The sequence below is a fragment of the Solea senegalensis genome, unplaced genomic scaffold, assembly GCF_019176455.1.
Source record: "Solea senegalensis isolate Sse05_10M unplaced genomic scaffold, IFAPA_SoseM_1 scf7180000013475, whole genome shotgun sequence".
Taxonomy (NCBI): Eukaryota; Metazoa; Chordata; class Actinopteri; order Pleuronectiformes; family Soleidae; genus Solea; species Solea senegalensis.
This window is the reverse complement of record NW_025320830.1, coordinates 92,944-119,752: the sequence shown is the minus strand read 5'-3', so window position 1 is coordinate 119,752 and position 26,809 is coordinate 92,944. Positions and strand designations below refer to the sequence as shown.

General features: G+C 40.7%; 4 protein-coding genes across 4 annotated transcripts; 2 read left to right on the top strand and 2 right to left on the bottom strand.

Annotated features, from left to right (window-relative positions):
• Window positions 1-1,589: 1,589 nt before the first annotated feature.
• LOC122760358 (olfactory receptor 142-like) lies at window positions 1,590-2,561 on the top strand. The gene has a single exon (XM_044015480.1). The coding sequence runs from the start codon at window positions 1,632-1,634 to the stop codon at window positions 2,559-2,561; it is 930 nt and encodes a 309-aa protein (XP_043871415.1). The 5' UTR covers window positions 1,590-1,631.
• A 4,321-nt stretch (window positions 2,562-6,882) lies between these two features.
• Window positions 6,883-7,418, top strand: LOC122760361 (olfactory receptor 52N5-like). Its single transcript, XM_044015484.1, has one exon. The coding sequence runs from the start codon at window positions 6,883-6,885 to the stop codon at window positions 7,405-7,407; it is 525 nt and encodes a 174-aa protein (XP_043871419.1). The 3' UTR covers window positions 7,408-7,418.
• Window positions 7,419-11,347: 3,929 nt separating this feature from the next.
• Window positions 11,348-22,786, bottom strand: LOC122760356 (olfactory receptor 10J4-like). Its single transcript, XM_044015478.1, has 2 exons — window positions 20,246-22,786; window positions 11,348-11,908 (listed from the first exon to the last, which is right to left on the bottom strand). The coding sequence occupies exons 1-2, from the start codon at window positions 21,155-21,157 to the stop codon at window positions 11,861-11,863; spliced, it is 960 nt and encodes a 319-aa protein (XP_043871413.1). The 5' UTR covers window positions 21,158-22,786; the 3' UTR covers window positions 11,348-11,860.
• On the bottom strand, window positions 16,190-17,425 carry LOC122760357 (olfactory receptor 10J4-like). Its single transcript, XM_044015479.1, has one exon. The coding sequence runs from the start codon at window positions 17,197-17,199 to the stop codon at window positions 16,249-16,251; it is 951 nt and encodes a 316-aa protein (XP_043871414.1). The 5' UTR covers window positions 17,200-17,425; the 3' UTR covers window positions 16,190-16,248.
• Window positions 22,787-26,809: the final 4,023 nt, after the last annotated feature.

Here is a 26,809-nt window from a genome sequence, read left to right as displayed (position 1 = left end):
AATATAGGAAACACTTAAATGAAAACAAATGTGAAGCTATAGCTGTTGGTAAAAAATGCATCAGAAATAATAGATTTGTAAAAAAAAAAAGGAAAAATAGAAATTGGAAATATAGTTGGAAAATATATATTTGAAAATGAATGTTCATGTATTTAACTTGAGTAATAATCTTTATGAAGTACCTACAAATGAGAAGCTATTTAGCAGACAGACAGAATCAGAGAAGCAATACACTATTGGAGTTTAGGAATAAAACCAAAAAATATCAATTCATTTCTCCAGGAAAAAAAGGAGAAAGAGCTGGGAATTGTAATTTTGTAAGAGGACTGGACACAAATATGTGATCTTTAAAACTACACAATCCAAATATTGGAGAGAATTCTCTTGGAAAATAAATGTGATGATCTTCATAATCCCAAAAACTATGCATGTCATGCAGGAATTACTGAACTAATTTTTTTTAATGAACTGATTCTAATGATTCAGTTCAATGAAAACAACTGCTTTGACTGTCACTAGTTCCCTTTCCACTTGGCTGTGGGCTGCCCCCAACTGTACATGTAGGGGTACTGAACCTGAAAAGGTTAAAGTGGAACAATGCAGGATTTTTACTCTAATTAACAGCTTCAGAGTCATTGTGATGGTTAAATGCCTTCGTATACTTCTGCGTACAGCGCGCCCCGACCCAAAGTGCAATAGCCCAGATTTTGGAACTGCATGCAAGGAGCTTGTTGGGTGCACGTGGACAGCGCATGCACAAACTGAATTTCCGCCCCGGGGTATTAAGCCCCGCTCACCAAGCAGAAAAAACATTTTGACGCGATGCAATGCGATGCACACTACGGCATGAATTTCCAACTTACACAACACTAGGAATTTGCTCTGGCCTGTGGTGTGCATATACAGTACATTATATATATGTACATATAAACATATATATATATATATATATATATACACATATATATGAACAGCATCGTTCATATATATAGTTTTTAGTTCACTCTGGAAAAACAGAGGTGGTATGGAAAGCAAACAGTGTCGACGATGGCTGTTAAGAAACATGCAAAAAATGAAGAAAAATAATTAAAACAAGGATTTTAAAACCGTGACACCAGTTTTAAAATCACTACATTGGCTCCCTGTGTGTTTCAGGATTTATTTTAAGGTCCTGGTAATGGTTCTTAGATGTCTTAATTGTCTTGTGCCTTCTTATCTCACAGAAACACACCTTTTCTAATTTGGCCTTTAAGCTAATGTCCCCTTCCTATTGTGGGAGTGATTCTGTTTTTATTATGTGAAGCACTTTGTGCTACATTTTTATTGTACAAAAATGCTCTACAAATAAAGTTTGATTGATTGATGCAGGCACCTCCTATGAAAGTGACGTGTCACTGCTTACGCTCATCATTTTGCACGTTAAAAGCAGTAGTGACAGAGGTTCAGGTGAGAGAGGTAGGGCTTAGTGTGATCACTGGTGATGGTGTGGTGTTCTGTGTATCAGCACTGTTGTTGTTGTCACTGCAGCTGGAAACTCCACATGACGTGAGAGAGTCAGTGGCATCTCCGCATCTAAGAATCATCTTAGAGTCGACAGCTTGACACCTGATTGTTTGTGTGTGTGAAAAGAAATGATGATTAACTCCACTCTGGTGACACATTTCACCTTTGCTGCTTACTTTGACATTGGTTTATTGAAATACTTTGTATTTGCAATCCTAATGGGTTTATACCTGTTTTCTGTGTTTGCTAACGTGCTGCTGATTGTGATAATCTGTATGAACAGAACCTTACATGAACCTATGTACCTGTTTCTGTGCAGCCTGTTTGTGAATGAATTGTACGGTAGTACAGGCTTGCTCCCTTTCCTATTGCTGCAAATCCTTGCTGACGTCCACACTGTTCCTGTTCCTCTCTGTCGCCTGCAGATCTTCTGTTTGTACATGTATGTGAACGTGCAGTTTTATACCTTAGCCGTGTTGTCGTATGATCGCTACCTCGCTATCTGCTGTCCTCTGCAGTACAATGGGTGGATGACATCTAGAAAAATAGCCCTACTCATCACCTTGATGTGGTTCTTCCCTGTTGTTGCGATAGTGATAATGATTTCGCTAAATGCTTCTCTGCAGCTTTGTGGGAACATCCTTGAGCGACTCTACTGTGACAACTACTCTGTGGTGAAGCTGGCGTGCGACAACACCACAGTCAACAATGTCTACGGCATTATCTACTCATTTTGTGTGCTGTTCAGTCTCATTCTGCTGATCTTGTACACGTACATCAAGATCCTGCTTGTCTGTTTCTCAGGGTCCAAACAGTCTCGACAGAAGGCAGTGAGCACCTGCACACCTCACTTGGCTTCACTGCTGAACTTCTCCTGTGGCTGTTTCCTTGAAGTGATACAGAGCAGGTTCAACATGAATGGAGTTCCCATCCTGTTACGCATCTTCCTGTCTCTGTACTTCATCATCTGTCAGCCTGTCTTCAACCCGGTGGTGTATGGACTCACTTTGACCAAAATACGCATCATCTGTAAAAATCTAGTCTTTAGACAAATATAAAGCTGCAACATGAAAAACAAAAAAAGTTTGTTTCAAGAATATCAAAGAAAGATTGAGTTTAATCTTTGAGCTTTTTAAAAAGCGCCATATTTTCTCAAACCTATGAATGTTTGTTTCATTTATGTATAGTATTTCATAATAGTTTTCAGCTCTTGTCTTTTAATTGTTAACTTTGGTAAACACCGGTAATTTTAAAAAGATTTGAATATGTTAAGGTCAGTGATGTTAGATGATGTTTAGATATTTGAACACAAGTCACAATCTGAGAATAAATCCATAATTGTATATTATAATGAAAAACTATAAATAAGAAAATAATTAAATGAAAACATAAAACTTAGACCATGTTGACACAGACTGATTGTTTGATTGATCCTAGGTAACTTGTTATTCATTTCCATCCTACTAATTCATCCTCTTCATCCTAATCCATCACTTTCCACCATAAACCACACACTGTTGTGTCATGGTCCTGGCCAAAAAAACTACAAATTATTCTTTTCATATATCATATATTCCTGTGACTTTTACAAATGTTTAAATAAGTTGTAAAAGTTGAAAATTCTGTTTCTTCTTCTGGAAACCTCATCTTCTGGATTTTTCGGGCTGGTTCCTCATTCTTGTTCCTGTCTAATACACATTTATTTGGGATGATATATCTGGTTTAATAAGAACAGTCAAATCGCGATGTATATGTATATATGTATATATATATATATATATATATATATATATACACATGTAATGTAATGTAATCTTTACACAGAGAAATAAAACACACACATAAAACACTGGTGGACACTGAAAGAGAGCACACAAACGCACAATTCAGGGAGGGCAAGAGAGAAAACACAAACTCACATAGAAAGAAGGAGAGGGAGAAACAGCGTGTGCACGCACACACACACACACTTTTTAAAATGAAACATTCCACCTAAAAGTCCGTCCTTATCCATCTTTGCAATGTAGACTGTCCTGTGACCAGGATGGCTCAGTTTGCCTTCAAACGTGACCAAAGGTTAGGGGTCAGTCGCCACCGGAAGAGATCTTTATAGGTATCTCAAAAACTTATATTACAAGCTATAAAAATAAATAGAGAACTACTTTATCATAGAAAAAGGTTGGAAAGGCTGGAAAGAATTTAGTTGGAAATTAAAAATGCTCACTATCTACCACTTTATCCTCCAGGGGCCACTGGAGTCAATCCTAGTTGACACAGGGTATAGGACGTGGTACACCCTGGACAGGTCACCAATCCATCGCAGGGCCAACATACAGAACCAACAACCATTCTCTCTTTTAGAAGAATTTGTGTAGTACAGGCCATTCAGAATAATCTGTTTCAATGTGCGTCAGTGCTGATATCACATTTTATCTGGTAACACCGGTAATTTAAAAAAAAGATTTTAATATGTTAAGGTCAGGGTTAGTAATGTTAGATGTTTAGATGTTTGTGAGTAAATAATAAATACGCAGACTGACTCGATGTATATATACACATACACACATATATACATATATATATATATATGTACATATACATATACATATACATGTGTGTGTGTTATCTATATCTTATATATAGGTATATACTTTTATTAATACTATGTTTATGTACTGAGTAACATTTTTAACTTATTTTATTTAGGATCAAGACAGAACATTGTTAATATACAATAACAAATATTCCTTGACCTAAGTTTTCATATTGTACGTTCATTCATTCATTCATTCATTTATTCATTCAATCATTCATTTCAATGTGGTAAAATATCAAAATAAAATAAGGCACAGGCAGTTAAATAACAAAATCTAAAGAAAAACGTCTTTAAATAAACAGTAAATCAATTCAGTATTCAAAAGAATATAGGATGGCGTCAGGAACTTTTCTCCTTCTTTTTTACCTCTAACAGTCAAATCAAAATGAGGGTAAACCAAGGCCTTATTATAGCATATATAATGGGACAGAATTTAAATAATTTTCCCTAATATCAGGAACAGTTTACACTTCCATCACAGGATCTTTATAAGTATCTCAAGATAAGAAAACCCTGGACAGGTCACCAATCTCCATCCTACTAATTTATCCTCATTACTTTCCACTATAAACTCATATATAATATATACCTGTGACTTTTACAAACCTTTAAATAAGTTGTTGAAAATTCTGTTTCACAACAGTCAGTGTGAAATATAAAAAAAAAAAATAGCCAACAGACACACATAAAGATAACAATATAAATAATGTATAACCCTCATGAGACACACCACATTGTTTGTGAGCCAGGAGTCTCAATCTGAGGAAAAACATGAGCAAAATTAAAAAACCCAATAAAGGACTAGAGCAGGGATATTCAACTAAAATTCTATTAGGTCCACTTCCAAGTTCCTCAAGCAAAGGTCCGGAACATCATAATGTCTAACTTGTGTTATTATTTAGTAGTGGGATGTATACTGAAGTAGCCTAATAGTCTGCGTGTCATCAACAACTGACTGTCAGATCAAATATAGAAAGAACAATTCAAAAACATTTCGACAATATTTATTGTCACTTTTATACAATTATGTAGATATGTGACACTGAACATATGTATTATTTTCTTCTCTCATAAAGGGAAAGAAGGGCTGCATATAAAAATAAATTGGTGGAAACAAATCCGTCTTCTCTTGCTGTAACGCTCTTTTCTCCATCTACTCTCGCTGTAACGCTCTTTTCTCCATCTACTCTCGCTGTAACGCTCTTTTCTCCATCTACTCTCGCTGTCTCTTTTCTCCGTCTTCTCTGGCGCTCTTTTCTCTCCGTCTACTCTGTGCTCTTTCTCCGTCTACTCTCGCTGTAGCGCTCTTTTCTCCGTCTTTGGTCGTCTACGGCCGTCTCCATCTCTCGCTGTAGCGCTCTTTACTCTCCGTCTATCTTTACTCTCCGTCTACTCTGCTGCGCGCTCTTTTCTCCATCTACTCTCGCTGTGCTCTTTACTCTCGTCTACTCTGCGCGCTGCTCTTTACTCTCCGTCTACTCTCGCTGTAATGCTCTTTTCTCCGTCTACTCTCACTGTCTAGCTCTTTTCTCCGTCTTCTCTTGCTGTAGCGCTCTTTTCTCTACGTCTACTCTCGCTGTAACGCTCTTTTCTCCATCTACTCTTGCTGTGACGCTCTTTTCTCCGTCTACTCTCGCTGTAAAGCTCACTGATGCCCTGTCCGTCACTCGCTCCTCACTGCCTTCATCTGTCCGTATTCAGGGTCGCAATATTTAGCGGGACGCACAGATTTGATTGGCTTTTAGTGGCATCACGTGGGATGGCTTAACTCAAATACAATTGGACGAATAATTTATTCACTGTAGGTCCAGGTCCGTATAGGACAGCGTCTGGGTCCGGACTCGGACTGCGGTCCACCTGTTAGTGACCTCTGGACTAGAGGTTTAATTCATCAAAGTGAATCAAACCTTTAGTCTTTTATTGAGTTTATTGGGTTTTTCAATGTCAATGTCTATAAAAAGTAGTTTTAGGAAGAGATTTAAAAGATAGACTTGCTAATTAGCAAGCCTTATCTCAGCGGGAAGGCCGCTCCAAAGCCGAGGCGCTCTGACGGAGTAAGCGCGGTCACCCCTGGTTTTGAGCCTCAGCCTCGGAACAGTTAAGAGAGACCCGCCCGCGGATATAAGGCTGCAAATGCAATATTTTTGAATGATTAAATCGATATTTTATTTGCTTCTTAAAATGTGTTGTTTGAAAATATTGACACAAATCTAAATCCAGCTCGTCCTCATTTGTAACTCTGTTTATGTGCACTGTGCTGCTCTCACACAGCGCTTCTCTCTCTCTGTGTGCGTGACTCTCTGCCCGCAGTAAAATATGGAATGAAACTTGAATATATTGAATGAAAGTCCTCGTTCTACCAATGAGCTACAGTTGCCCGCAAACTCTTTACACAAATAAATTATTCAAATTAGATGAACAATGACGTATGTAAATCTGCATGTCAGCGAGTGTTGCAGGCCCCTCCTATGAAAGTGACGTGTCACTGCTTACACTCATCCCATCCTCTGTATTGTTCTGTGTATGAACACTGTTGTTGTCACTGCAGCTGGAAACTCCACAGCATCTGAGAGACAGCTTGACAGCTGATTGTGTGTGCGCGTGTGGGTGTGTTTGTGTGCTGTGATGATTAACTCCACTCTGGTGACACATTTCACGTTTGCTGCTTACTTTTTACATTACATTACATGTCATTTAGCAGACGCTTTTATCCAAAGCGACTTACAGTTGAATTGAGTACAATCAGCTAGGGGTGGAATCGAACTCTGCAGTACAATGGGTGGATGACATCTAGAAATATAGCCGTGCTCATCACCTTGATGTGGTTCATCCCTGTCATAGCGATATTGATAGTATTTTCATTAAATGCACGACTGACAATTTGTAGTACCATCATTGAGCGACTCTACTGTGACAACTTTTCCGTAGTGAAGCTGGCGTGCGACGACACCACAGTCAACAACATCTACGGCCTTACGTACACAACCTGTGTGTTCGGTGTATTTCTGCTGATCTTGTACACGTACATCAAGATCCTGCTTGTCATTTTCTCAGGTTCCAAAAAGTCCAGACAGAAGGCAGTGAGCACCTGCACTCCTCACTTGGCTTCACTGCTGAACTTCTCCTGTGGCTGTTTCCTTGAAGCGATACAGAGCAGGTTCAACATGAATGGAGTTCCCATCCTGTTACGCATCTTCCTGTCTCTGTACTTCCTCATCTGTCAGCCTGGCTTCAACCCGGTGGTGTATGGACTCACTTTGACCAAAATACGCATCATCTGTAAAAATCTAGTCTTTAGACAAATATAAAGCTGCAACATTAAAGTTACAGAAAAAACAAATGTTTCAAGAATACATTTCAAAGAAAGTGACATATTTTCTCAAAACTTGTAACCACACACTGTTGTGTTGTGGTCCTTGGCCGTAACAACTACGAATTATTATTTTAGTATATTATATACAGAATATCTGTGACTTTTACAAACGTTTAAATAAGTTGTTGAAAATTCACAACAGTAAACGTAAGCAAATTCATTCAGTCTGGACGAAGGTTACAATAGTTTTGGGTTATTTTTTTTTTTTATAGTAGTTATAGTATAGTTTTGACTTTTAAAATAAGTGAGTTTGAATTAGTTTTCAGGACCATCTCCAAACTGCCTTTTATCTCAAAAATTCTTGAGAAGCTAGTCCATGGTCAAGTAATGGCCTTTTTATAGGAAAATAATATCCTTGAGATTTTCCAGTCCGGTTTTAAATCACTGCACAGCACAGAATCAGCACTTTTAAGAGTTTTTAATGATATCTTTTTAGCTACTGACTCCGGTGACTGTGTAGTTCTTGTGCTTTTAGACTTAACTGCTGCTTTTGATACAGTGGACCACGAGATCCTGATCTCACGTCTGGAGGAGCAGGTCGGCATCAGGGGCACAGCTTTGGAGTGGTTCAGGTCATACTTGGCTGATCGAACTTTCTGTGTCAGCCTCGGTGACTCGACATCCTCCTCGGCTCCTCTCACCTGCGGGGTCCCACAAGGCAAGAGTTCTGGGCCCCCTTCTTTTCTCTCTATATCTGCTTCCACTTGGCTCCATTCTTAGAAAGTGTGGCATCTCGTTCCATTGCTATGCAGATGACAGTCAAATCTACATGCCTATTAAAAAGAACGAAGTTAACTCTTTTAAAATTTTACTTCAGTGTCTTGATGACATAAAGGCCTGGATGGCTCTGAACTTTTTAAATTTTAATGACAAAAAGACAGAAGTGATGGTGTTTGGTGGCACCACCGGGACCCCCCAAGTAGATCTGGGCTGCTTGGCACCGTTTTTAAAACACACTACCACAAACCTGGGGGTTAAAATTGACTCTGATCTGAAGCTTGACAACCAGATCAGGTCCGTTGTTAAATCGAGGTTTTTTCAATTGAGGCAGCTGGCCGAAATAAAGCCAATTCTCTCGAGGCAACATTTTGAAATAGTCATTCAAGCCTTTGTCACCACTCGGCTGGACTACTGCAATTCTCTTTATGTGGGGGTTAGTGCGTCCTCCATTGCTCGTCTTCAGATGGTACAAAACACTGCCGCACGTCTTTTAACTGACACGCGTAAATTTGAGCACATTTCCCCCATTTTAGCTTCACTCCACTGGCTGCCCATACACTTCAGGATCGATTTTAAAATTATTTTATTTGTTTTTAAATCCCTGAATGGTCTTGCCCCGCCCTACCTCTCTGAGCTTCTACATCCATACTCACCCGCTCGCTCTCTCAGGTCAGCTGATCAGCTGCTCCTGAGTGTGCCTAAAACCAAGCAGAAGCTCAGAGGGGATCGTGCCTTCGCTGTCGCAGCTCCAAAACTTTGGAATGCTCTGCCCCTGCACATAAGACAGGCCTCGTCCTTGTCTGTTTTTAAATCCCTTCTTAAAACCCACCTTTTCTCCTTGGCCTTTGACACTTCATGAGACGTTTGGTTTTTATTTATTTTACATATTTTAATTTGAATAGAATTTATTGTTTTTTTTATTGTATGGCTGCTAATTCTTATTGTATTTTATGATTCTAATTTATTTTAAGCTGTTTTATATAATTTTGAACCTTTTATTTATTATGCCTTTTATTTATTCTGTACAGCACTTTGGTCCATTGTGGTTTGGATTGGATTGGATTAGTTTTGGAGTAGTATTAAAGTAGGTTTGCTAGTCTTTATTTGTTGTAAATGCTTGGTTTTTATTGAGTATGTGATTACAGTGTTAGTTTTAGTTTTGTTTTTTGTTTGCCAGGTGCAGATTCAAAAAGGTCATAATACGTATTGTAGCAATGTGTTGTGATTTGCACTTCAGGGCCACCGTATTCAAGCGCTCAATCTGAGGAAAAACCTGAACAAAATTTAAAAAAAACAAACATTTAGGATTAAAGGCTTGGTTCATCTGAGACTTCGATAGATAGATAATATTCTATTGGGTTTATTTTTTTTTTTTCATTGCTCATGTTTTTCCTCAGATTGAGCTCCTGAGACTCCTGGCTCAAAAACAATGTGATGCGTCTCATGAGGGTTACTTATGAGACACAAATGTTATGTTTAACTTGCATTGCCTTATGTCCAACATTCTAAACATTTTATTATGAATGACTGAAAATGCTGTCTCAAATAAAACCTTTCAAAATAGCTGGCAGAGAAGAAATAAATACACTCCATATGAACCCAAAATGTTCACTACAATTTTAGTTAGTTTTATGAACAAACAATTCAGTTTTAGTTAGTTCTCTCTTCTTTCTTCATTTATGGACACAAGGATGGATTTACTGTATATATTTACTCAGTAAAATAACTGATTAAGATTTTTCTGACTGGTTCCTCATTTTGTTCCTGTCTAATACACATTTCTTTGGGATGATAAATCTAGTTTAATAAGAACTAAGAATTTTAATAAGTTTAATAAGAATCACGATCACGTCATCACAGAGCTGAAGTCAGTTAAACGTGCAAAAATAATTATTCTAATAATAAATACACAGACTGACCGACTAACAGAGCTGCACTGCCACACACACACACACACACACAGAATATTGTTAAAATAAAATAGCAAATATTCCTTGACATGAATTTTAATTTATTCATTCATTAAATTATTTAATTTAAATGTGGTAAAATAACAAAATAAAATAAGGAAGAGAATTAACAAAATCAAAAAAATCTAAGCAAAATGTCTTTAAATAAACAGTAAAAGTAATAACAATCCAGTGTTCTTATGAATGTAGGATGAAGTTGGGAATTGTTCTCCTTCTATTTCACCTCTAACAGTCAAATTAAACAAAGGCAAACAGCGTAAACAAAGGCCTTATTATATCATATATAATGGAACATCATTTTAATTATTTTCCCTAACGTCAAGAACAGTTTACACTTCCATCACAGGATCTTTTTTAGGTATCTCAAGATAAGAACTTCTATTACAATATTATAAAAACAGAGAACTGGTCAGTAAAAACGACTTAGTATTAGAAAAACTATAAATAAGAAAATACTTAAATGAAAACGTTGATCTATGTTGATATACCAACTGATTGGTTGATTGATCCTAGGTATTGTGTATGGGTTTCTAAGCACTTTGATCTCCATCCTACTAATTCATTCTCATTACTTTGTACAATAAACTCTGTAGTCCTCGACCATACAAATTTTGTGTATTCAATTCAATTCAATTCAATTCAATTCAATTCAATTTGTATAGCGCCAAATCATAACATACATTATCTCAAGGCACTGTACATAGACAACATCAAAGAGAGCAGAGAACCCCAACAGTTCACACAATGAGCAAGCACTAGGCATCAGTGGAGAGAAAAAACTCCCTCTTAACAGGAAGAAATCTCTGACAGAACCAGGCTCAGAGATGTGCGGTCATCTGCCTCGACCGGTTGGGGTGAAAGGAAAAATGGGGGACAGTGGAGAGGTGGGGGACAGAAAATGGGGGGAGAGAAAGGACAAGAGGGAGATGAGGGAGAGACAGAAGAGAGAGAGGGAGACCAGCAGCAGATACACACACACACACACACACACACACACACACATACATATATATCATTATTTTTATGCACTGAATGACGTTTTTAACTTATTTAGGATTAAGACAGACAGAACATTGTTTATGTACAAAAACAAATATATTCGTTGACATGAGTTTTCATAGCATTCATTCATTCATTTATTCATTTAAACATAGTGAAATAACAAAATAAAAGAGGGCACGGGCAGTGAAATAAAATATAACTCAGAGCAGAATGTCTTTAAATAAACATTTATATGTAACACGTATATGTATCTCCAGATAAGACATTGTATTACAGACTAGAAAAATAGAGAACTGATCAGTAAAAAACTACTTTATAAATATTAAAGAAAAAGGTTTGCACACAACAAAATATGTTTTACACGTATACAAAAGTGACTGATGACACACACACAGCACTGACAATATCAAAGAAAAATGGGAACTAGAACAACAGTAGCTGCACTTAAGCAAGCTTGACTAAGTGTGCGCTATGTTAGCAGTGGAGGCCATTCAAAATAATCAGTTAAATAAAAGTGCAGCAGTGCTGTTATCACAATTTATCTGTGATGGAGTAGGAAATAAAGTTTAGACGGACGGACAGACAGATAATTAATAGTAGTAGTACAAATGTTTGACAATCTGATGTCTGTAACATGCACATGAAAAACACATTTTCACTGAGATCACATTCTTACTATTTAGTTCAGTGAAATAATTAAATACCCAAGTTTCCACTGTGACCAGCCAATGTCTTACAGCTGAGGACATGTATACAGGCATTTCGTATTTTGGTCATTTGCAATCCAAACATTACTGGACTTAGCAGTGGCTGAATGATGAGGAAATACAGAGACAGCATGCTACGCACGACTCTGGGCACAGCACTCATATCAAACCTACTCTGAAGAATCTCAAACATACAACCAAAGGAGAAGTTGAGCAGTGAAGCCAGGTGAGGTGCACAGGTGCTGAGAGCTTTCTGTCTCGTCTTTCTACAACCAGAGAAACAGACCTTTAAAATCCTCAAATAGGAAAAGAGGATGGGAACCAGAGGAATTACAATAGTGATAATGACACCAAATAGTCCATAGATGTTGTTTACGGTGGTGTCAGAGCACGCCAACTTAACAACCAGGTAGTTATGACAATACAAACTGTCTATGATGTTTCCACACAGCGTCAGGCGCAGGTTTAAAGACAATGTGATTAAAAACTTCACAAAAGAGTAAATCCACACAATGAAAACAAAGACCAATGCCCTGTGAGTCGTCATACGTGTGTTATATTGCAGAGGGCAGCAGATGGCGAGGTACCTGTCGTACGACATTACAGCTAAACTACAAAACTCCACATGTACATAAGTGTACAAACAGTAAATCTGCAGGAAACAAAAAGGGGCAGAAACAGTGTGAACATCAGAGAGAATGTGGATCAGCAGTAATGGAAACAATCCTGTACTACCGTACAGTTCATTTACAAACAGGCTGCACAGAAACAGGTACATAGGTTCATGGAGACTTCTGTTCATACAAATAACTACAATCACACACATGTTAGAAAAAACTATCAGGATGTACAGTGAAACTGTGATGGTGAAATAAAAATAGGTCAACTTTCCTTCATTTAAATAACCCCCAAGAATAAAGTACGACAATGGTGATAATGTTGAGTTCATCTTTGCTGTAAATTATTAAAACAGACACAACTAATAAAAACACATCCACAACTTAAAATCTTCATGTTCACCAACAGACACTATGGTACCTTACATGACACATCCTCAGAGTCACAGGAACTTAGCCAGTAATCAACCCACCCTCACTGACCCTCACCAACACAAATGAGCTGAGCTAACAAACCTCATGTCTTTTAACACCACAACCATCCCGAGACCTCCCTGACGACATCATCATCATCATCATCGTCATCATCAACTTGGTATATGTGGCCTTTGTGTTTTTGGTTGATCAATGCTGAAGTGGCTTTTGGCTGCCTCAAGAAAGCAATGCAACAACAATGTGCTGGCCAACACACCTACAGGTGCACTGATGGGTGCGAGTGCCATGGCTGCACAATAAATCATTACAAAAACATTGTGATCTTGAGTCACAACTACACGTGATCTCATTCTTCTGCATTTGAGCTGTATCACAAATAAAAGATCCTATTTCCTCTCCTCTCCCCAAACGTAGCCTTGTCACTGCCTTCTTTCTCAACATAGAAGCGCCTTTCCATCATGGGATTCAGTGGAGGCGGAAAATGGATGGTGATGAAAACCCAGGTGGTAGTGACTTGAATCACACAACCACCCGACCCGAGCTTGTGCCGAAAAAAGGTTTGTATTCGTATATCTTCAGATTTTGTTAAGAAAAATATACTGAAATTTGAAGTTCTGAACAAACATGATATTCTTGAGGCAATGAATAAATTTGACCCGGCTTCATGTGGGGTGGTTTCCCTTTCTTATGGAATCCTTCATGAGAGAGCTCTGCTGAGTATAGGTTTATAAAAAGGCATGGGCAGATGACTGGGAGGAATGTCTACATAATGTACATAAATGTTCAGTTAACGTGAGACAATGTTATGCAATTTAAAACAATACACCGACTCCACTATTCACAGGAGAAACTGCACAGATTTCACCCTGTTTCACCCATGTGTAATCGCTGCAAATCCAGTCATGCAGTAAACTTCACTCGTACTGGAAAAGCATTTTTCATTGTTTTTCTGAGGCTTTTGGAAAAAGCCTGGAACCCAGCACGCTAGAGGCGGTTCTGGGAGCTACAAGTGCCTTCTACTAACAAATATGAAAAGAAGTTCTATTCAATTCTATTCAGACAGAGGAGAGGTATAAAACAATAAAAATGTGGGACCCTGTGCTGAGATACCTTAAGGGGTAAGACTTAAAATCTTAACACCTCACTGCGCATAGTATAGGAGTTTGCATATACTTAATTTTATTATTTTATTTAGTCATAGATGTGGGATTTTTTTTGTCATTTGGGTTGGTTTTTTTTGTCATTTGCTTTATTATCGAAATATGACCATGGACTGATACCATAATTTCGGATGTACTATGTTCTGAATGTTATCTCTTTTTTTCTCTCCTTTTTGTTTCTCTGTCTTTAGAAAAATAACAAACATACTTCAAAAAAAAAAGAAAAAGAAAATAGACATTGGTTTATCCTTGCTTCGGTAATTTTATTTTTCCCTGCCTCTGTGAACGGTGTAGCTAGAGGTGCACGAGTGCAACTTGCTGCAGCATTTGAACCAGCCAGACTCTGGCCGTCATCATTATCATCTAAATTTGATGGACAATGAAATGGCACTCACATTAACTAAGTAGAAAGGGCCTGTCCTGCCTGGAGAGGTGAAATTTACCTTCAGCATTAATAACAGATGGCATCTCGTTAGCTCCACTGCTGCTTGACTCGTCCCTAAGTAGCAGCATATCAAACACGTGACAGTCCTGCAAATGAATTGCATGCTGTGTGGCCAAATGTTTCTGCATATCGGAAGATATGCAGAAACATTTTGTTCATGAGAACAATAAACAATTGGGCATGTTGACTGAAATGTTTCATATTTCATATTCATATTGAGTTCCATAAAATGACAAGACTGTCTGCATCTCAAATGACTCTATCCTGTGAAATCCTTTAGACTCACCTTTAGTAGAGGTCTTGCTCCTCTCACTCCCTGTGCTCCTCTGCCTTGACTCCTACAGGTCAATAGGGATGGTGAAGGGATTATTATTAGTGTATTATTATTATTATTATTGTTGTTGTTATTATCCACTGATAGTCATACGTGAATGAGCTCAGGTCCTGGCGCAAGTGAGAAACACAGCAGCTGATGCTTCGGAAGTTAGTCTATGGTAAAAAGAGTGCACTGCACACTTAACTCTATAAACAACCAGGGCCTTCACAATGCAGTCAGACTAACTAGCTAGCTAAGTAGCAGTGTTCTTTTAGCGCTGGAATGTAACTTTTGACCGCAAAACAACAAAGGTGAGACGTGTGCAGAGATCGTCTATAGTGTGCAAGCTAGGTTTTTATTTTTCAAACAGGGAGCACTTGGTTCATTCATTACATGGGACTTTCTGCTGTTAGCTGGGGCTGGAGTTAACTAGCTGTTACTACCAGCAGTGATGAATACTTACTTACTTCTGATATCCATTCTTCCTTCACGTTATTCTGCTAATGCTGCTGTATTCGCTCTGTGTGCTTCAAGGTGCACACACGCTGCAGGAGTTCGAGCAACGTCGAAGGGAAAACGTGGACTGGATTTTCAGTGATGTGGGCGTTCTTTATATGAACAAGTGGAATGGATTGGATAACGACGAATTAAAGGGGCTCTCTCTGCCTTACACTATGAAGTCAAGGGAAACTGACAGATTTATGATCATATTTAAGTGAATAATGACAGGTTATATCATTATTTATTCAAACTCAGATTATGGCCATTTTATATAGAATTTGGTGACAGAATAAAATTGGTGACAAAATGTGCCAAATGAGACCTCGCCTTTGCTTGGAACAACAGACCAGCTCTTTACTGGAGTGGGCCTGGGAGTAGAATTTTCCAGTCTATATTTTGCTGTAAATTATTAAAACAGGCACAACTAATAAAAAAATAAAAATCCACAAAATAGAATTTAGTTTTGTGGATTTGGAGAAAGTGTATGACCAAGTCCCCAGGGATGTGTAAATTCTCACACATCTGAGGCAAAACTTTTTAAGTTTAAGATATCTGCGAAATCTCAAAGTGAATTTGCATGTTGTTGCCAATGCTTGAAGTTATCAAATAATTTCTCAGCTCAATGTGGTTTTGACTGACTCTTTTGTTACAGGTGATGTAATCCATAGCTGTGGCCTGCTCATCCAAAATACTTTTTTGTATTATTCTTATTCTTATTAATATACGGACAGAAAGATAGTAAAAGTACAGTTCAATTATTATTAGTAGTACAAATGTTTGAGAATCTGATGTCTGTAACAAACACAAGAAAAACACATTTCCACTGAGATCACATAGAGTACATTTTATTTTAGTTCAGTGAAAGAATTCAATTAAATTCTAACACATTAAATGACAGGTATCCTAGTTTCCCCTGTGACCAGCCAATGTTTTACAGCCGAGGACATGTTTACAGGCATTTCGTATTTTGGTCATTTGTAATCCAAACATTACTGGATTCAGCAGTGGCTGAATGATGAGGAAATACAGAGACAGCATCACACGCATGACTCTGGGTACAGCACTCATATCAAACCTACTCTGAAGAATTTCAAACATACAACCAAAGGAGAAGTTGAGCAGTGAGGCCAGGTGAGGTGCACAGGTGCCGAGAGCTTTCTGTCTTGTCTGTTTACAACCAGAGAAACAGACTTTTAAAATCCTCATGTAGGAAAAGAGGATGGGAACCAGAGGAACTACAATAGTGATAATGACACCAAATAGTCCATAGATGTTGTTTACTCTGGTGGTAGAGCATGCCAACTTAACAACCAGATGGTTGTTACAAACCACACTGTCAATGACATTTCCACACAGTGTGAGACGCAGGTTTAAAGACAACGTGATTAAAAACTTCACAGACGAATACAGCCATATGACAGCAATGAAGACAAAAGTTCTGTGAGTCGTCATACGTGTGTTATACTGCAGAGGACAACAAATGGCAATGTACCTGTCAAATGACATCACAGCTAAGTTACATATTTCTATATTAGCATAAGTGTAAACACAGTAAATCTGCAGGAAACAGAAAGGAACAGAGATGGTGTGAACGTCTGAAAGAATTTGGATCAGCAGTAATGGAAACAAGCCTGTACTACCGTACAGTTCATTTACAAACAGGCTGCACAGAAACAGGTACATAGGTTCATGGAGACTTCTGTTCATACAGATAACTACAATCACACATGTGTTAGAAAAGACAATCATGATGTACAGTAAAATTGTGACAGTGAAATAAAAATATGTCAACTTTCCTTCATTTAAATAACCCCCAAGAATAAAGTACGAAAATGTTGGGAATGTTGAGTTCATCTTTGCTGTAAATTATTAAACAGGCACAACTAATAAAAACACATCCACAAAATAGAATCTCCATGTTCGCCAACAGACACTATGGTGTTTTACATGACACATCCTCAGCAATGCATCAAGAGACAAACGAAAACACAGAGTCACAGGAACTTACCCAGTAATCAACCCACCCTCACTGACAAACACTGAGCTGAGCTGCCGACCCTGGTGCCTTTTAACATCACAACCATCCCATGAGACCTCTCTGACATCATCATCATCATCAGCTTGGTATACATGTAATGTGACCTGGCCTATGTCTGTGCATCTAATACTGGGTTTAAATAAGCATGAAAATACTGTGCCATTGACTTAAGACCATGTTTTTGTTGATCAATAGTGCAGTGGCTTTTGAGGATGAGTGGGTCTTTGCAGTGGCGCCCCCTAATCTCTCAATAGTTTACTTGTTTGGGACATCCCACTACCAAGTTTAGTCTAAGGTGCTGGAAAAGAGGATTTAGCTGATTGTCGAACCTCAAATTGAAGAGGAGCAATGTGGATTCTGTCCTGGCTGTGGAACAACACACAAGCTCTTTACTTTGGCAGGGATCCTGGAGTGGGCCTGAGAGTACAATTTTCCAGTCTATATGTGTTTTGGGGATTTGGAGAAGGTGTATGACCAAGTACCCAGGGATGTTCTGGGGTCAGTTCTTAGGGCCATTTAACCCCAGTATGCCCAAAAGTGTGAGCTGTGTCCAGATAGTCGGCAGTAAGTTGCATTTGCTTCCAGGTGTTGGCCACCACCAGGGCAGTGTGAAGAGGTTGCAGTTTTGACGACAGGAGGATTGCTTTTTCTCAAACAAACACATTTCAGCTAACTAGTAAACCAATAAACTAATGAAGAGAAACGGTTTTCAATCTTTATGCCATAATTCTTTATTCCACTGTTGCATCTTTTTTCAAATGTTCTCAGCCATTATTTTCTAACATACTGTTTATAATGTGTGAAGAGGAGAAATTCTGGATTTGCTTTACATGGACATCAAAGTTAATTTTATTTGGATGACTCCTTTGCATGTGGTTGCCCAGTTTTGCCTATGTATAATCTTTAGTGTCAATACACAGCGTTCCAAATTATTATGCAAGTGATATTTTTCTCTAATTTTTCTAAATAGTCGATGCAAATGACAGTCAGCATTATTTTCAGTAATTAACCGTTAGAGTATAATTTGAATGTTACTGAACAAATCTTCCAATGATAACAGTATTTTTTTCAAAAAATAAAAAACTTAAAATGCACTGTTCCAAATTATTATGCACACCAGAGTTTCAAAACATTTTATAGGTTGTAAAGAACTGAAAATGGTCATTTGTTGAATTTGCAGCATTAGGAAGTCATATTTATTTCAATCAAAAGCTATTTCAATCAAAAACATCTTAACAGGTCAAGTTACATTTTAACATAGGACCCCTTATTTGATAGCAGCTTCACAATTCTTGCATCCATTGAACTTATGAGTTTTTGGAGAGTTTCTGCTTGAATTTCTTTGCAGAATGTCAGTATAGCCTCCCAGAGCTGCTGTTTGGATGTGAACTGCCTCCCATCCTCCTAGATCTTGACGTGGTGTCATGGTGCATTGTCATGCATGACGATGATTTTGTTACGGAAAGCATGGTGCTTCTTTTTGTACCATGGAAGAAAGTGGTCAGTCAGAAACTCCACATACTTTTCAGAGGTCATTTTCACACCTTCATGGACCCTAAAGGGGCCGACCAGCTCTCTCCCCATGATTCCGGCCCAAAACATGACTCCGCCACCTCCTTGCTGACGTCGCAGCCTTGTTGGGACATGGTGGCTGTTCACCAACCATACACTACTCCATCTACCTGGACCATCCAGGGTTGTAAGGCACTCATCAGTGAACAAGACTGACAAGAGGATCCTACACCTTGATGTTCGTGGGACTCCAGAGGCACCAGCAGCTTCAAATACCTGTTTGCTGCTTTGTAATGGCATTTTAGAAGCTGCTCTCTTAATCCGATGTATTTGTCTGGCAGAAACCTTCCTCATTGTGCCTTTATCTGCACGAACGCGTGTATGCTCCGAATCAGCCACAAATCTCTTAACAGTACGATGATCATGCTTAAGTTTTGGTGAAATATCTAAGGTTTTCATACCTTGTCCAAGGCATTCAACTATTTCATGCTTTTCAGCAGCAGAGAGATCCTTTTTCTTTCCCATATTGCTTGAAAATGGCAGTCTGCTTAATAATGTGGAACGTCCTTCTTTAGTAGTTTTTCCTTTAATTGGGCTCACCTGGCAAACTGATTATCACAGGTGTCTGAGATTGATTTCAGTGATCCAAAGAGCCCTGAAACACAACACCATCCATGAGTTTAATTGAAAAAAAAATGTAATCTTTATGACACTTAAATACAATTTGCATATAATAATTTGGAACGCAGTGTAGAGAAGGGTTTTCATAAAGACAAACACAATGAAGACCAATTCTCTTCAAATTCCTTGCACCCACCTGTCATGTCTAAAAGTGACACAGTAACACTTTAAGGTTAACTCACCTTTTAATATGCGTTTGTGTCACTTTGGTCACATCATGAATAAAAAAAATTAAAAAAACATTGATCCAACTGAAAACCTCTGTTTTTTTCCATATATATATATACACATATATATTAAAAACAAATATTTTTAAATTCTTCATACAGAAAAAAAACTAACAGAAACATTTCACACCTCTGAGGTAAAACTTTTTAAGTCATTATATCTGTGAAATCTCAAAGTGAATGTGCATGTTGTTGCCAATAAAGAAATAAATTATATTAGATAAGTATTGTTATCAAATAATTGTTCAGCTCTATGTGGTATTGACTGATTGCTGTGTTACAGGTGATGTAATCCTCATTATATCCTTATTATTATTATTATTGTTATTAGTATTATTATTAGTATTAATATTATTGTGGTTGAGGCTCTGATGACATCACAAAAAGTCAAATATGATGCAAGTTAGTTTCCACTGTGACCAGCCAATGTCGTACAGCTGAGGACATGTATACAGGCATTTCGTATTTTGGTCATTTGCAATCCAAACATTACTGGATTCAGCAGTGGCTGAATGATGAGGAAATACAGAGACAGCATGCTACGCACGACTCTGGGTACAGCACTCATATCAAACCTACTCCGAAGAATCTCAAACATACAACCAAAGGAGAAGTTGAGCAGTGAAGCCAGGTGAGGTGCGCAGGTGCTGAGAGCTTTCTGTCTCGTCTTTCTACAACCAGAGAAACAGACTTTTAAAATCCTCAAATAGGAAAAGAGGATGGGAACGAGAGGAACTACAATAGTGATAATGATACCAAATAGTCCATAGATGTTGTTTACGGTGGTGTCAGAGCACGCCAACTTAACAACCAGGTAGTTATGACAATACAAACTGTCTATGATGTTTCCACACAGCGTCAGACGCAGGTTTAAAGACAATGTGATTAAAAACTTCACAAAAGAGTAAATCCACACAATGAAAATGAAGACCAACGCCCTGTGAGTCGTCATACGTGTGTTATATTGCAGAGGGCAGCAGATGGCGAGGTACCTGTCGTACGACATTACAGCTAAGTTTAAAAACTCAACACTTCCATAAGTGTAAACACAGAAAATCTGCAGGAAACAGAGAGGAACAGAAACAGTGTGAACATCAGAGAGAATGTGGATCAGCAGTAATGGAAACAATCCTGTACTACCGTACAGTTCATTTACAAACAGGCTGCACAGAAACAGGTACATAGGTTCATGGAGACTTCTGTTCATACAAATAACTACAATCACACACATGTTGGAAAAAACAATCAGGATGTACAGTGAAATTGTGATGGTGAAATAAAAATATGTCAACTTTCCTTCATTTAAATAACCCCCGAGAATAAAGTACGACAATGGTAAGAATGTTGAGTTCATCTTTGCTGTAAATTATTAAAACAGACACAACTAATTAAAAACACATCCACAACAAGAGAAAACACAGTCACAGGAACTTACCCAGTAATCAACCCACCCTCACTGACAAACACAAATGAGCTGAGCTGCTAACTGTCCACTGTCATGCCTTTTAACACCACAATCATCCCCTGACATCGTCAGTGGCATAACAGAGCCACACCTTCTCATGCAACATCAGTGCATTCCCATAGAAACACTCCAGACTTCTGTGGAAAGCCTTCTCAAAGAGTGGAGCCTGCAAAGGGGGACCAACTCCATATTAAAGTAGTGTGTAACGTCATTACAGTCCATGTTGGTGTTATGGTCATTTGTCCGAATACTTTCGTCCATATAGTGTATATCAGCTCACTTTCAGTTTACTGCTGCCAGATTATCTTGTGTTTACACCAAGCTAGCCAGCATTATCTTAGTTTATCTTATCTGATCTGCCTATACCGACCTGTTTGCCGTTTACCAGCACAAGTCACAGGACAACCTGGCCAAAATGAACCCAGCTGACACAGAGTCACTCCATAATGAGCTGGGAGCACAAGCCACCGCTCTGCAATGCCACAATAAACAGACCAGGGGTCTGTGGGAGATGGCGTCATGAGAGAAGCATGTGTTCTGTTCAAGAACATCATCAATACTATTCTGGTGCTCCTGGTTCCTGCCGGCCATTCTTCGAGCAGCGTTCCCTTGCCTTTGGACTGCAACCTTCTTATTCCCCTACCGAGCAGTCACAATACACAATACATGTGTATTGTTTCTGACAGGCAGAGCTAAAGACAAGGGAACTGCAGAGTTCTCATCTGTAAAGAAATTCTATGATGAGCTGCATAGGATTTTTGATCACATCATTCCTAAAAGAGAGGTTGCTCGAGGACTGACTCTGGAAAGGAAGTCAGTGTCCACTTATTCCATTGAAGTTCACACCATAGCAGCTGAGAATAACTGGAACTTCTCCTCTCTTCAATGCATTCTACAATGAACTATAATGAAAGACAAGCTTTGATACATGCTCAGCTTGTTTGCACAGGTATTCACTGACCAGCTCATTTGGGTCTTGGTCGAGTGGCTCTGAAGATCCATGCAACAACTTTAGATGATTGCCCACTCTGCAGGGTTACACATCGATCAGCTTCTCTTTAAATTATATCAGGTAATCACACCGAGACGCTCTCTTTCCACTTGATTAACGCACCAAAAGAACCTGTTATATTAGGTTACCCTTGGTTTAGAAGACACACATAGATTGGGCTTCAGGAACAATTATTCAATGGAATGCTTGTTGGCATGTTGTCTGTTTGAAGACTGTCTTGTTAGCTGCCCCTGTTGTGCCAGTAACCTCTTAGTTTACAGACCTATCCGACTTTCTCAAGGAATAAATGGATTTAAAGGAGGTTTTCAATAAGACCTGGGTTACCTCCCCACCACAACATTGCCCCTGTGACTGGCTCATTGATCTTCTTCCAGGTACGTCCCTTCCCAGAGGGCGAATTTATACCTTATCTGAAATTAAGGCAACTAAGGCTCCTGAAACTAAGGCATCAATTGGCGCATTTCCACCGGCTCTACTCGCCACTGCACGGTCTAAGTAGGGTTTCCACTAGCATAGTACCTGGTGCCATGTGCTATTTTTAGTACCTGCTCCAGCGGATTCCAATCGTGCTAGTAGTAGGTACTATGCGATGATTGGTCAGACTGCCGGCCGCTGACTGGCCAGAGTCCTGTCACAGGAAGAGACGTCCCACACAGAAATCAAGCCGAACAGCGCCGAACTGTAGATCACTTAAAACTACTTAACAATCCTAAAAACGTGGGTTAATCTCAAACAACTACCAGGGAAACCTCTATATTTAACAGGAGTCTTTTAAAGTGGAGTGGTGTATTAAGGGACAGCGCCACTGATCGTGAGCGGCATCACAGACCGCTGCCGCTGTAGTCTGTGGAGTAGGAGGCTGTACTCCGGAGACGTGTGGGCCGAAATCAAGCCGAACAGTGACGAATTGTAGATAAATTAAAACTACTTAACAATCCTAAAAACGTTAATCTACAGAAGTCTGGGGTAAAGTCACTAGTCACTCGTGTGTGTGTATCGCGTATAAAACACCGCAGTTTCACTCAGTCATGCAATGATGACTCTGCCCACGTTAAGTAGGTACTTTTTTGTAGTGGAGATGCAACCTAATCGTGCCATGTCGTGTCGTGGCGCGGCAAGGTGAGGCAAGGCGAGCCGGTGGAAATGTGCCAAATGAGGAGAATGTGGTGCGTGAATGTTGGGTTCTGCAGAAACATTTGGCGAATCAGCTTTTCATGAAAGCTGAGAAATGTGTGTTCCACACTTCATGAGATTCGCCGCCAGTGCTGGCAAAATAAAGAAGGATACAGCCAAGATGCAGGTGGAGACAGACTGGCCAACCCCATTAGGATTTTTCAATGTCTATAGGAGGTCTATCCGAAACTACAGTTCTGTGGCAGCTCCAATCACCACTCTCACCTCCTCGAGAGTTAGTTTTAAATGGTCTCCTGAAGCTGAAGTGGCGTTTGGTCAGTTAAAATCATGGTTCACTTCTGTCCCTAGTCTTATCTTTCCAGAATCCTGCGCACCAGTTTACAATGGAAGTGGATGCTTCAGCTGATTTAGACAACCACAAGCTGCTGGCGATCAAGCTCACTCTTGGAATTTGGAGACACTGGAGGGAATGGAACATCTGTTTGTGAAGGTGATTAAAATTGCGATTTCAAATCATATAAAATTCTGCATCTTTCTTTGCTCTGAAAAGCTGTGGGGCTTGTATGCACTGTATGCTTTAGTGTGGACCCAAGCAGGTGAACATCATCAGAGTTAAACACTCTGCTGTCAAACATAAAGAGAAGCGACATTCATCTATTTTGGTCCCCACTAAAGTATTGTAACTCTCACGCCAGTGCTGCAGCGTTGAATAAGGGAGGGACTACACAAAGTCTCTGAGATGGCCCGGCCGACGTCTCCATCTCCGCGGCTGTGAACGAGTGGGGGACCCAGGCGCCTCTGCCTGGAGGTTGGGGCTATGTCCCTGTGCAGTGAGGTGTGTGTGTGGTGAGAAGGGGAAAGGATGAGTTTGAACAGGGGGGTCAGTCACAGTCTCTGTGGAAGTATGTGCAGGGGGAATGGGGCTTTGATAGGGCTCGTGGGTGTGTCCGTGTGTACTGGTTGTGCCATCGCCCCTCCGCACAGGCGTTTGGGAAGGCAGGGAGTCTCCTTTGTACAGGGCCAATCTGTCTCTGTGGAGTGCTACCTTCTTCTTTTTAGCCAGGACAAGGGGCACATGCATGTCCCAGTCACGTTGATGCTCGGCGGCCTTCTGGAGGGAATTGAAGGCTTGTTGGCACTATGGTGTCCAAGTGAAGCCCCTGCCCCTTTGCAGCAGGTGGTACAGGGGAGCGGCCGTGCAGGAGAAACCTCGGACAAACTTCCTATAATATGAGGCCAGGCCAAGGAAGCTCTTCAGTTGTCGTTGGTCTGTGGGTGTGGGCCAGTCTCTCACTGCATGCACTTTGTCTTCCAGTGTGCTGATACCTTCTCCCCCCAGTCTGTGGCCCAAAAACTCCACCTCTATCCTCATGGAGCGGCACTTTTGGGGGTGCAATTTAAGGCCCGCCGCCGACACTCTCTGCAGCACCAGCCTCAGCGACTCCAAGGCTGTTTGGAAGGAGCTCCCATGGGCCAGGATGTCGTCCAAATACACCAGACATCTCTGGCGCGGAATGCCAGCCAGCACCTGGTCCATGAGTCTTTCAAAGGTGGCTGGGGCATTGCACAGGCCAAAACTGAGGACCCGGAACTGCCACAACCCCCTATCCATGGAGAATGCAGTCTTTGGTCTCGCTTCAGGGCTGAGGGGCACCTGCCAGTATCCGCTTCGCAGGTCGAGTGAAGAGAACCAGGAGGAGCCAGACACCAAATCCAGTGATTCATCAACCCTGGATAATGGATATGCGTCCTTTTTGGTCACACTGTTCAGAGGTCTGTAGTCCACGCAGAATCTCATCTTGGAGCTCCTCTTTTTCGAAACCATCACCACTCCCGAGGCCCATGGACTGTCTGATGGTTCGATAATGCCAGCTCTTTGCATCTCTTCCACCGCCCTGTCTGCAGCTTCACGGTGAGCCATGGGGAGGTGCCCTGGACGCGTCTTGATGGGACGTGCATCCCCAGTGTCTATTTCATGCTGCACAAGGTGTGTCAGGCCCACTTTGTCGTCTGATAGCGCAAAAATGTCATTGCTCCAATTGGTCACAATTCTGTCTCCATATCTCTCTCACCGCTGTCAACCTGTCCACCCCCTCCACCGTAGTGGACTGGGCCGGGGAAGATAAACAGGAGTGAGCAGAGGAGGGCTGGCCATTGTTGGGGGCATGGGGCACCAGTGGCAGGGTGCTGCAGATTGGGGAGTTGTTGGTCTCTTCTGGGGTTTTTGTGTCATAGCAGTGTGTCTCTACAGCTGTCCCGACCAGGGGGTGTGGCTTTGGGGACTGTGTGGGTGGTATCATTCTGATGGTGGGGCCCCCGGGGAAGGTCAACGTGTTGAAGACCAGTCGAGCTGCCGCATTCTGGATGAGTTCCAGAGGTCGTATGGCGCATGCAGGAAGACCAGCCAGGAGGGAGTTGCAGTAATCCAAGCGTGAGATGACAAGAGCCTGGACCAGAACCTGTGCCGCCTTCTGGGTTAGAAGAGGCCGAATCCTTCGGATGTTGTGCAACATGTATCTGCAAGATCTAGCTGTTGCAGCAATGCTGGCAGTGAGGGAGAGATGGTCGTCAAGTGTCACACCCAGGTTCCTTGCGGTATGAGAAGGAGTTACCACAGAGTTGTCCCCTCTGGAACCACATCTGGCCTCATTAGTGTTGCTGTGGAGCCCGTGTCCACAAGGGCGATGCATGAGGTCCCACATATGGTGACAGGAACGTGGCAGAAATTCCCAGCATGAGTCCAACCCACCACCATTGTGGATTCCGTGTTCTCGTCATCCTCAGGAGCCTGTCTCCCCCAGCCGTGCTGTTGGGCTCCTCCTCTCGATGACGCAGCATGGAACATACACGTACAGTCCCATCTATATGGGCCCTGGTCCGTTTCCCTGGTCGTTAGAACGCTTGGGGCACTGTCTGAGGATATGGCCAGGCTGTCCGCATCCCCAGCAGACCAGGGGGCGTTGGCGAGGGCGTGTGGCACTTTGTGGCACATTCATGGACACAGCCCGAATAAGTTCAGTCATTTCAGCCACCCACACAGGCGGCACCTGGGCTGTGTCAGCGCATGCGGCGGTTCTCACTGTAGGACCACTCTCTCCAGGGCCCGCGTCATTCGCCATGCGCCCTCGACGCCAGCTTCAAGTGGGCTTTGGTCTCTGCAGCGCGCTCCCACTCCTCCACCAGACCCTCCGCACGGGCAAAACCGTAGCTCACCTCCTCCTCCTTAACTTTGGGCCGTGTTCCTCTCTCGTGCGGCATGTCCATTGACAGTACAAACAGCGGCTCCGCTCGGCTAGGCTAACACCGGAGAAGAAAAAAAAAAGTTTGTCACTTAACTTCTGACACCAGTGTAACGCTCACGCCAGTGCTGCAGCGTTGAATAAGGAGGCGATTAC